Genomic DNA, 12,500 nt, shown 5'->3' on the forward strand with positions numbered 1-12,500 from the left:
TTCACAGAATTCTTCATAAATAGGATTTGAAGTTTTCCAAATTAAGCCCCATTGATACCATTACAATTGGACCACAGTAACCCATCAAACTATTTTTTAAATGGCAGATTTATTTTTGCACCATTAGTCATAAGCTTTTTGAGTGCATTTTTTGGAGAAAACGACCAAACATACCGTTCATTCAATTGCTATTTGTAACATGCTCGATGCTAATCCGATATACTGATGCTCATTTTTGTCTGACAATTTCATTCTACGACATTCTAATGACAGATTCATTCTACGTTCAAAGATTCTCTGAGCTCATTGGACTCGGCTTCAATGGACGTCATAAATTGTAAGAATCAAAGAATCATCAATCAAAACATGATACATACAATCTTGGTCTACCTTTCCACTTTAATGGAGCTGTATCAGACCAAAGTTAATTAATTGTAATCTCAGCATTTACCCAGTTCACTAAATTCTTCCTTTCCCTTTAACCAGATGCTCCTCGCAGAAATCACAGAAGTCTTGACACTGACTAAGCCCTGCAACAAGAGATTTTGCTCAACGCCGTGGTTCATCAAATTATATTACTAGAATAACAGCTGGCTATCCCGAGTCGCCCGAAGGTGTCAACCGCAGAATTGCAGAACTGTCCTGCTTTCGTCACGTCTGCTCTAAAATACATCACATCCTCCCAACCGGTGTTGCACGTGATTTCAAAAATTTGTGATGGGGTTTACTTAAAAATTCATTTCAGCTATTCTTTCTGATGAACTTCATTTGGATAGAAACAAATTAATTATTGATCTTTTTCACTTAAAAGTCAGGGCCGCAATGAACAAAAACCAGTCAGCGAGGACAGAACTAGAACGACGAATTCTTACAAAACTAAGTACTGAGTGGAAAATTTGCTGATCAGAAGTGAGCGAAATATTATTCAAACTATGTATATTCTCCTGTTTGATTATCATCCTCATAAAAACTAGTGGCTGCTTTGATTCCACTAGCGCTTTAATTTCTTGATAATCACCGATGTCAAAATAAAGGATAACATCTGAAAAAACATACAACGACATTCGCTAAATCTACATGAGAAACCAAATAAGTATGTGTTTGTTGTTTTTCTTTTCAGAAGAGTAAGATTGTAAGACCATTGGATTATATGTTTTAACCAAATCTATTCATCTCTTTTAAAAGAACAACTCACAAACACAATCCCAAGCGCAAATTCTTTTATTTCGAGCTACACCAAAAATTTATTGGATACAATTGTAAAGAAAAAAAGAAGATTAAATATAAATATATTTTTGATATAAAAATTAAGCTTACAAATTTTCAAGTTGCACCTTTTCCTATATATTTTTATAAAAAAAAAAATATGTAATGATAATCTAGTATTTGAACTGATTAACGTTAAAACTCTAAAATATACAATAATTGCCGAATTATCCTAGTCTGCGAATTCCATATAATAAGGAACTTCTCTGGTCTGTTTAGTTTCTTCTGTAATTTTCAGGTTCATAGTTTCAGTCACATAGCTTGTAATTCTCCTTAGCAAGGTCATGTTCTCTATTTGGTTTTTCCTAACACCAAAAGATTTTCAGGGGCTGACAAAACAAATAGTTAGAAGACAAATAGCTTAAACCTTTCGTGTTTGAAAGAAATAGATCAAGTAAAAGTAAAAAAAAAAGTAAGACGGCACTAGACCCTTAAGGTCCAAACCGGCGGTGCTGATCTCCGTTTCATGGCCCTTCAGCCAGGAAATGCAATGGGGGGTTGGGGGCCAACCATCCTGTGCTTTCACACACCCTTCCTGCTTACCTTCCCCAGATTTCTCCAGGTACCCATTTAAAGCTGGGTCGACTCTGGCTGAGCTTACAGAGTCACGCTACTGACCCCTGTCCCAAACTAAATAACTGGTCACAACTAGGATTGAACTCGTGCCCCTTGGACACAGAATTCCCACGCCAGCGCCCCAGCCACTCAGCCAGGACCATAAAGCCAGGAAAACCAGGAAATAAAGGATATCAAGTCCCATATATCCTTTATTTATGAGTTATATTTCATATATGAATGATAATACGTGAACGTCGAGATGATTAAAATTTTGTAATATTTATACCCAGCTCATATAGGGCTCAGAAAATTAACATATTTTCTACAAGACAAATATGTGTCAAAAATGGCTTTTTTTTGCTTATACATCAGAGCAAAAAAAATAAAAAATATGAATATAAAAATGGCAAACTGGTCTATGAACAACAAACGAAACTGAAGAGAAACAACAAAAATTCAAAGAATATTTCGCCCGTATATAACAAGGCGTCTTTAGAGTAAAATAAGAAACTAGAAACTAAAATTAAAAAATATAACTAAAAAATGTATATAACCAAAATAGATTAAAGTAAAATATATAATATACAATTACTTACATTTACAAATTGCAGCTACATTTATCAAACCACGAAACATTTACTGGCCATAGACCTTTTTTGTCGTCTTTATGTTCATTTCTTTGTTTTTGTCATGGCTGGCCAGTTAGGCTTTGGATCTTTTATCCGTTAGGGACCAAACGAATAACAGAACGTCTTATAGTGGGGTAAGGGGAGGTCGTCAGAAAGGATTGATAGCAGATTGGAGCTTGATTGGAGTAAGTGTGTGTACCGGGTCGGTCTCAGGTAATTGGGTACAACAGTGAGTAGGCAGAAGTGGTAGTATTAGGGAACAAGGCTTTTGGCACCTCAGACAATAATTTTGACTCTTTGACTTTAAGAAATTTACTGTAGCAAACAAACCACTTTTCTCATGCAAGCACTTTAAATAATCTATGAGAAGACTTTTACCTACCTTCCGATGGTTGCACAAACTCAGTTGATCCAGTTTTATTAACTTTACGAATGACTCTATGGACTTACTTGGGGAATTTAAGCAAAAGTCTAAATCTATTTGGACATTTCTTAAGTAGATATTTCCTGGAAGTGAATATTTCCTGAAACTACGCAGATTACAATGTTTTAAATGTTTCCTAGATTACATAATAGTCATGGCTAGGTTACTCAACAAAACATAAACTATTTAAGTTAAACAAATTTTACAAACATAAATAATTATGCATTTGCTTTATGCATTTTTCAATACACATATTTTGCCTTTTTATAAAAACAGTTTTTTGGTATCTTTGGTCGATATAAAACAAAATTTAAAAAAGAAGAAAAATAAATACAACTAATGTTTTTATTTAAGTTTTACAGATAATTTGATCATGATGACGTTGGTCATTTTTTCTCAGAGACAAACCTGAGTTTCCTCATATCAGTTTTCTATACTCTTCGGAATAGTCTTCATTTTTTCTATACTCTGGGGATATCTAGTCACTAAGCTCTAGTCCATGATTAAATAATCTTTTTTTCTAATCATTTTATTGTTTTAAAGTTATATATTCTTTTTGACAGATTTTGATAATCACATCTAATATTACATATTATGTATAAAAATTATGGATTATAATTCACTTGCTCATCTTCGGCTAAAACGTGATTAAGAAATGGCTATTTTGCAGTTGCAAAAATCTTGGATAAATTGTAAAATAAATATATAAATTTTTATTATAAATTGAGAACCCGTATAAACGTTTGTATTTTTATTTAATAAATGTATTCAGTTTGAGGTTTAGATTCCAAATGAAATTATTTGTCCAAAAGCAATAAATATGCCAACACACTATTGACAATGCACGAGCTAATTATTATCCAAAAAATAATTAAGCTAAACATTGAAATACTCCCAGTTGTGCATTAAACCTTATTTATAAAAAGAAAGCAAGAACAGAATCTGCTAAGAAAAAACAACTCTTAATTGGTTAAATTTTGTCCCAGGGAGGTTTTATATATGTATTCTTACCCCCTGTTAAGACTACCGTTTCAGCGTAGCACAATAACAATTAGAAAAGGTTTACTTTTAATTCATAAAAACAAAGTATGCGCAAAGCTGTTTATCGAAGATATAAATAGACCTAGAAATAAAAATGCCTTACCTTTGAATTCATAAAAACAAAATATGTCTGAAGAAAGATGAAGGCTAACCGTGTGAGTGGCCCCGCAAGTTGCAGCACACTATAGCACTTGCTACCTGGATCAAGCTCAAAAAATTGACTACATTCCAATCCAGTGTACACCATACTACCAATGCCAAAGGCTACAAAATAGGGTACAATTGTACAATTACGAAAAAACGTAAAAAAAAGTGAAAGCTTGTCACGGATAAAACAAGTAAATAAACTGTCTTTTTCTCCCCGCATAAGCCTGGGTACTGACCGTTGGTCTCTGTAGCATTACCAACAAAGAGGTTTTTACAAATTTAGATCTTTAAAAACTTTTAAGAACTTTAAAAATTAGATCTTTAAAAATTTTTACATGCATTTTTGTTACTTTTTTTAACCGTCAGACAAAAATTTCCTGGGGCGTTCAAACCTGGTACTAATTACAAAAATGTATAATTGAAAAATCATATGTCTGGGTATTGACCGTTGGTCTTTGTAGCATTGGCTACGAAGACGTTTTTGCGAACTTAGGTTTACATTTCCAAAAAAAAAAATTAATGTCATCTTTATTAACACGCGGGAGAAAAAATTTTCGTGGGGGGAATTTTCCGGTGGGGAATTTTCCTTTAATTTCCTATCTTTTAGGATCGTAATTATGGAGAACTTCCTCCCTAAACTTGCACTATTTTCTTTTTCTGACCTCCCTACCCATTAGCAAAAATCTTCTGCAAGCATTGTTGGAAACATATTAGAGTTTCGTGACAGTGGGGGGGGGGGGGTGTAAAAACACACAAAAGTGTATTTTAGGACCAGTCATTTTTTTGTAGCATCATCTACGAGAGAGATGAATTAGTACGATTTAACCTCAAATGACAAGAATCATGGTCAGAAGCCTAACCATGACTTAACCCATCTGACAAACAGGACTTTTCTTTTTTTTAAGACAGGCATTGGCTCTGTTGCTAAAAACAATGCTACATAAAAGGGACGAACAGATATACACTTAGTTTTATACATATAATATCTCATTTATAAGAATAAGCAAAGAAAGAATCTGCTATGCAAACTTAACTTTATAGAATAAATTGAGAATTTTTGGAAACTTTCTCTCCCACGTGTCTTGGTTTCAAACAAGAAAGCGAAATCGGCCTAGGCATATTGACTTTTTTTAGACCTGTATTGAATCCCAAATCATTAAAGACTTCAAAGAAAAAAAACTAGTACATACCAATTTCATTTCATCATTAGGAATAACATAAAACAATAATATCATAGCATTCGAAACCTAGAAAAAATGCCCTGATCTGTGATGGAAAAGAAATATAGATAGGAATCCTGGAATAAAGTATGTGAAACCAGCAACAAACAATTCAATTCCAATATGTATCACATAAAGTTTTCACAAAAAAGTTGTTATTAGACTTTTCCAAGGAGTGTCCTAAAAAGACAGTCGTCGCTAAATTTTGAATTAAGCTAAGTTGTATAACAAAATTGCGCTTAACTTCACATGTGTCTTTTAAAGAAAGCCTTCGAAATGTAAAAATAGAATTTTCAGCCCTGAAAATGTCAGTACGTTTTAGTGGCGTACATCCGTCTGTTTTTACAAGTCCCATTCTTTCTGTGAAAATGCAGACTTTTTTATGCTAACATGTCTTCGTCCTTACTAAATAGTAACGTATTAGATTCCTATCAATAAGAAAAGCATTTAAAAAAAATACTATAGTTGCCTTTAGCCCCGCTTGAATTTGTAATATGTCTAATTTGTCTAAGGCTTTGTAATAATTTGTAATTTGTCTAAGGCTCTCTGAATAACTATTTATTAAAAGAAAATGACACGTGTCCACCATTCTAGATTTAAATTTTAAAAGATAATGGAGTATTGACACTTTTAAAATTATCAATAAACCTTTTAATTTTATTAATACCAAATAACGCAATTCTAAAAGATATCCATGCACTATTTATTTGTGGATAGAAAAAGCAATACGCCATTCAGATTATTCATAAAAATGACTAACGAGTTCAATAAGCATTAGCTGAATGTGATTTACTAACAGAATTTCTACTAATTCATGGGTGTTATTAAGTTACTGAATTGCCTCTGAATTGCTAGATTGCTGAACTGCTGCAAAATAAGCATTTGATGAGATGATTGGATAATAAATGACTTATTCAGCGAATTGCTGCTAATTCATAGGTGTTACAGAATTCCTAGATTGCTTTTAATTCGATGTTGAAAGTACAGTAGACATTTGACATTCAAATGAAGAATACTAAAATGATGTTTTTCTTTATCATGTATATCTGCCATATACAGGAAACCCAGCTTGTCTGGTACGTCTTCGTTTAATTTTACTGAAGTCCAATTTCCATTTAATATGCAAGCTTTGATTGGAAGACACTTAGCGGAGTAACTTCAACACACTTATGAATCCAAATGTACTTAGACTTATGTACTAGACTTAGTCTAGTACTTAGTACTTAGTCTAGTCTTAGTACTTAGTCTAGTACTAGTACTTATATACTAGACTATGTACTAAACTTATGTACTAGGAAAATTCTGGGAAAAGTCTAGATATGAAGCACGATTCTAACTCGTTCATAAATTGGGTTATCCTCTTTCCACCACAACTCAAACATGTTGCACGTGTTTAGGGCCTATTCGTCCAGAAAACCAGCTACATGTGTAACGAAATTGATGCAATTCACAAAAGAGCAATAATAACTGGAAGTAGAGTAGTAGATATATATGTGTGCGTTTTTATTGTTTTTAAAAGAAATTTGCCTTGAGTGTTTGTCTAAATAAACCCAAGTCTAAGAAACAAGGCGCATTGATCAATTATACAATCTCTAATGTATCTCCGTTAGCAGTATAAAAGGCCTGTACTAGGGTTGGATAAAATTGACCTTGCAATCCCCACCATCACCATAAGCCACACAATCCTGTTCTTAAGGGAACATGTGAAGAGGTTGCTTCCACTTTTTTCTAATTACAGCTTCTTGAACACCCAAAGCTTATGATAATAATTTGCCTTAATCTAAGTTCTGGCCCTAATTTGGCCAGAAGGTTACGCAAAAAGGAGAATTCCACAGAACAGAAGGAATATTTCAAGCAAAAGCTAGAATTTAACCTGCACAACCCTTTTTATTTAACTGCGTGTATTCGGTTCTATTTCAATCTACTTAGTCTAAGTGTGTCTAATTCATCATAAATCTATCCTTCCAATTATCCGTCCTTTTTTTCCTTTTTTTACGGACTTTTTATTATACGAGGAAAGAGAAAGAAAAGAGAAAGGCATCTCCGTCAAAGGATTGCTTTTTCCACAAGTAAAGAGTTACAAACTATCTCCCTTGATTACAGATATGTACAACTGCAGAAAATCAGGCCAATTTCGGCAAAAGTTAAAAGGCTAAGGTAGTGATTCTAGAACTTTAGCTAATAATCGTAAACTAACCAACAGTGGCAATTCTTAAATATAGAGAGCCATAATTCAGGTACCGTCCGTTTGAATCTATCAATTGGGGATCAATAGTAGCTGAAGTATATGTGCTGATTGAAGCTTCATCAGTAGCAATGGCGACTCCCTCTTCAGCGGATATCTCTTTTTCTTTTCGATTTCTTCTCCTTCCTACAAAAAAGGACATAAAAAAAATTCTCAGCGATAAACGTAAGGACACAAACGATCGCGAAAGTGGTCATTTTTCTATGAAGAATATTACAGAAAAAAGTATTCTTATTAGAGGTATTTTTATCGATTTAACAAACTTTGCACTTTTATTCATTTTTGATCTTCCACGGGAGAGGAGGGTTGACCCCTTGTTCATCACTTTAAGGAACCTTGGGACCTAAGGAACCACTTTAAGGAACCATTCAATTCGATTAAAATCGTATGATAATTAGGGATGGAAAAACAAGAATTTTAGTAAGAAAGAAAATAAGAACTTTAGGATGTACTGACTCAAATATTAGTGTTTATTTTACTAAGCAGGTAATTCTAAGTTAGGAAATGGATCGGGATCAAAAAACTAATTGGTCACGTTGGAAGAAAGAGGTTTATGTATAGAATTAGATCCAAATTTTCGGGCAGAAGAAACCTAGATCCATGGGAAGAAAAACAAAGATTTTGGTATACATTTGTAGAACTGAGATTAGTGGGATAAGTCAGAAATAGAGGGAGAAGAGAGAGAGAGAGAGAGAGAGAGAGAGAGAGAGAGAGAGAGAGAAGGGGGGAGAGAGAGAGAAAGGGGGAGAGAGAGAGAAAGGGGGAGAGAGAGGGGGGGAGAGAGAGAGAAAGAGAAAGGGAGAGAGAGAGAGAAAATGACAGTGATCTGGAATTTTCTTTCCTATTTAGAGACGTAAATTTATGACTTAAAATGTGAATAAAATTGTTGCTGCCAAGAAGTTTCTTTCTGCAGTAGACCAATCCAAATAGCTCTATTAGTAGTACCGTAGGTTGTTTAGTGAAAAGTAAATCTAGATTTTTTCTTTTTAAACGCTAAGAAATAATAATATCGCTGTCTATTACATATTATTGACATTACTATATGTTGTTACTATTTATATTATTTCTATTACAAAAAATCCAAGAAAATAAATAATTCAGTGATGGTAAAAGAAAATGGTTAGGAAAAAAGGCACATAAATATAAACTTTTGGCTGTTAAGCATTGTTGTCCAAATTTCATAGTAAAATAACGGTATTCAAAAATCGGACCAAATACTTTGTCACTGAGTACTGCATTTAGCATAGCATGGTTGACGTTAGAGGGTGATTTAAAACTCCCATTATTATATCGTCAACATTTTAAAGCGCCTGCATTTACATCACTTGGCACTCTTCAAATCATTCCACACAAGAAACAAGATACAATAAATCTACTTAAAAACAAATTTTACGGCGCAAGGAAGACATTTGATACAAAGCACATTCCCTCCTACTTATCATTAATCACTAAAAAACAAGTCATTAATTAAATCTTTTCCAAGCCTCTCTTTGTAAGCAAATATCTCCCGTTCCTATCTATGCCAGAAAAGAATTCCACTTACGAATGTTTTTCACCAGTTGTGTTCCACATTTACTCTTTCGACACGATGAAACGTAAACGAACGCCAAAAACAATATTGAAACGTAGTACAAATATAAAAAGAATCCCTGAAAAAAAGTGTGAAGTTAAACAATTAGAATTAAAATATGTATCACTCAGTGAGAAGTAAGTGTTGAATTAGATTCGTTTGGTTAAACAACATGGGAGGTTATATTTCCAACCCAAAGATGAATGACGAATAAGGATACCTGTTAGTATTTACATCGGAAGTAGATTCTTAAAATGAAGATAGAAAGATAATCTCCGCTTCATGAATAATCTTGAATATTTTGGGGGCTCAAGCACTAAATTTAAATCTAAAACCTGAATTACGATGACAGCTTAGGCGAGTTTACATTACCAGGTTTAACGCTTTTCAACTTGTCTATTTTCTAATTAAGAAAGAGAAAAAATCGTTTAAAAAGAATGAAACTTTACAGCAGGTCTATATCCAGGATTTTTTTAGGAGGGTTGTTTTTTAGCGGGGGGGGGGGTATAAAAGATTGAAAAACTCATTGAGAAATGGTTTGTACATATTTTTGTTTATGTTTCTACGAGTCTGAAAACCCTTTCAGGGGGGGGGGGGGTCAAACCTCCCAGCCCCTCCCTGGATACGGCCTTACCTTACAGCACTGTAAAAAATTTATCCGTGATTTGTTTACTATATCCACCGGATCAATCTTTATGGTTTCAAAATGGTAGAATCTAATGATTCTCACACATCAGTGAAGAGTATTAAATCAGATCAAGTCCACTGTCCAGAAGGGAAAACCCTTGTTTCCATTATGTTTTTTTTTTCAGGCGAAGATGCCCGAGTGAAAACAGCTAGTTCATCGGATTGAATTTTCCTATAAACAAAATCAACTTCAATTACACCCGCTTTGCCATTTGACTCTTGAACAAGTAAACAAATATACAGGCCACTTCCCCCGTAAAGAAGAAACACCTTAACTTTTGACCAAAAAGCTTCATGAGTTGAGCGACTAAAACTGAACTTTGCAAAGTCCAGCATAATTGTGCATGAGCAGTAAACAATTGTAAAACTTATTGGCTAATAAATGTAGCCTATGGCAGGTTTCCCTTGAAAGGGGAAGAATAAACACGAAAAAAAGCCAAATTGGCTTGATCGACAATGAAAGAGAATCGGATATTTTAGATTCCTTCACCAACCACTGATCACAGCATAAGTATATATACGAACAGTACAGAATAGTCCTATACTTTACTCTCGATTAAGAATTTTTAAAACACGTCCATCTAGACATATTTTCATGACTCTGCCTCTCGTGTATTATTAGGGGCTTATGAGAAACTATTACTCTGACGTACTGGGAACTTCCCAGTCAGCGCTCTACATTGTGTGTCATTTTTGAAGAAACTTTTCGCTACTGTTCGTATACACTTATGCTCTGACCACTGATACACCCCTACTATAGCATTAATCAGAACTTGAATTGTGAACACATAATTAGCTAACAGAATGTCATCTATGTTGAGATGTCACTGCCATGAAAATGTCAGGAAACAAATGTGGTCAAATTTAATGTTGCAGCCTCTAAATAAGAAGGTTGGGTTATATTCTTTTCTTGTTTTTAATTCGTTGGCAATCAACAAAACAGATAGACCAAGCGTTTCTTCTAATTTTAGAGATTTGATGTTTAAAGCATTGAAGAAGAACTAGGCAATGCAAGATTTAAACACACGACCATGATTTCACAGCTTTGATTTAGATACCCTAAATATGATTATCAGTCGTCTCTATTGATGTTTCGATTCTCTTTTTCATTTCTGTAAAGGCCCATTCAGAATGAAATTTTACTAAAAGGAATGTTTAGCTAGCATTAACTTCAGTCAATTGGAATTTTTCACAGAATGTTTCAGCCAATCAAAAACTACTATTAAAAATCTCGATTTTAGAAGGATCTCATTTTGGATTAGCCTCAACCTCGCAACCGTGTAATCACTGACAGCTATAATTGCACACAACTTCGCTCATTGTGCTTGACTTGCTTTGAACCCAAAACACCAACTTACTCCAATTACATTAAAATTGGTAGCAAACAAGCCACACCCTTCCAATATGACTAAGCTGCTACTATAATTATAATTTTAAGCCTCTGTGCCCCATACCTTTCTATATATGGGATAACATACAACATGATAAAAGCAGCACATTCGATCAAAATGTGAAGCGGAAAACTATAAAAAAAAAGTGGCAATTCATATATCCCATTAGTGCAGGTAAGGGGAAGTCTTGGGGTTTGACAGCCATTCCTCCCATAAAAGAATTATGCTGAGTAAACTAAACTTTCAAGTTTTTACTAAACCTATATCCATGTATCGTCTTCTGATTCTTCTCGTAGAAAAATGTTTTTACGTATAAACCCTTGTCGGTAGCCTAATTTGTTTATATGGTTTTTTTTTTCTTTTCTACATAATCACCTAATTTTAAATCATGCCAATTACTTTAATTAAGCAAATCACGTCTCCGAACAAAAATTTGTCTCTACAGGTATAAAATGTCTATTCATCTTTTTTCTCATCGCTGTCTTGGAACATCTCTGCCTAATAACAGAGCTAGCTCAAACGACCCAGTTCTCTGTACACATAATTCGCACATTTTTTGTAAAAAAAAATGACAAAAAATTAATTTTTGCAAAAATTACGCAGTATCTAATGATCTTTTTCACAACGCTTTTCTGGAACGCCTCTACCCAATAGCAGAGCTAGATCAAATGACCTAGCTCTCTGTGTGCATAATTTGCATAGTTTTTTTAAAGAAAAAATTTACAAAAAAAATGTGAAAATTACGCAGTATCTAAATGATTTTTTTTACATCGCTTTTTCTGGAACCTTTTTACCTATTAGCAGAGATAGCTCAAACGACCTAGTTCTCAGTACGCATAATCCGCATATATTTTATAAAAAAAATAAATACAAAATATTGTTTTTTGTAAAAATTTCATAGTATCTAAATGATCTTTTTTTCATCGCATTTCTGGAACGTCTCTACTTAGCAGCAGAGCTCTCAGTACGCATAATTTATATGTTTTTTTTTTGTTTTTTTTTTCCGAAAAAAGGTACAATAAGAATAGAAATCATTATGTTCCCGACACAGCACAGGCAAAAAACGCCAATTAGGATAGCTTCATATGAAGTGGTAAAATTAAATCGTTAATGAGCATTCTCAAATATACATAAACAGCCTGGGCGGTTCTATTCCAATCTAAAGACGCATCACAAATAAGAATAAGCCTACGTTGTAGTATTATATGGGGATTAGACTCTAAAAAGTGAATATGTACAAAAAGAGAATCTATACTTTAAGGATAATCTAAAAATATTTTGAGGGGTCAAGTCATAAATTATAATCTAAAACCTGAATTACG

The 12,500-nt window shown here is 33.7% G+C and overlaps 1 protein-coding gene across 1 annotated transcript in view; it reads right to left on the bottom strand.

Moving 5' to 3' along the window:
- The window catches only part of LOC136027058 (proton channel OtopLc-like), a 428,472-nt gene that overhangs the window by 351,870 nt on the left and 64,102 nt on the right, over positions 1-12,500 (bottom strand). Inside the window, exons 5-7 of the mRNA XM_065703987.1 lie at positions 9,074-9,179; positions 7,483-7,656; positions 4,022-4,182 (exon numbers count right to left, since the gene is read on the bottom strand). Of these exons, the coding sequence (XP_065560059.1) occupies positions 4,022-4,182; positions 7,483-7,656; positions 9,074-9,179 (441 nt within the window). The remainder of the gene's footprint in view (positions 1-4,021; positions 4,183-7,482; positions 7,657-9,073; positions 9,180-12,500) is intronic.

The sequence above is a fragment of the Artemia franciscana genome, chromosome 5 (genome assembly GCF_032884065.1).
Source record: "Artemia franciscana chromosome 5, ASM3288406v1, whole genome shotgun sequence".
Taxonomy (NCBI): domain Eukaryota; kingdom Metazoa; phylum Arthropoda; class Branchiopoda; order Anostraca; family Artemiidae; genus Artemia; species Artemia franciscana.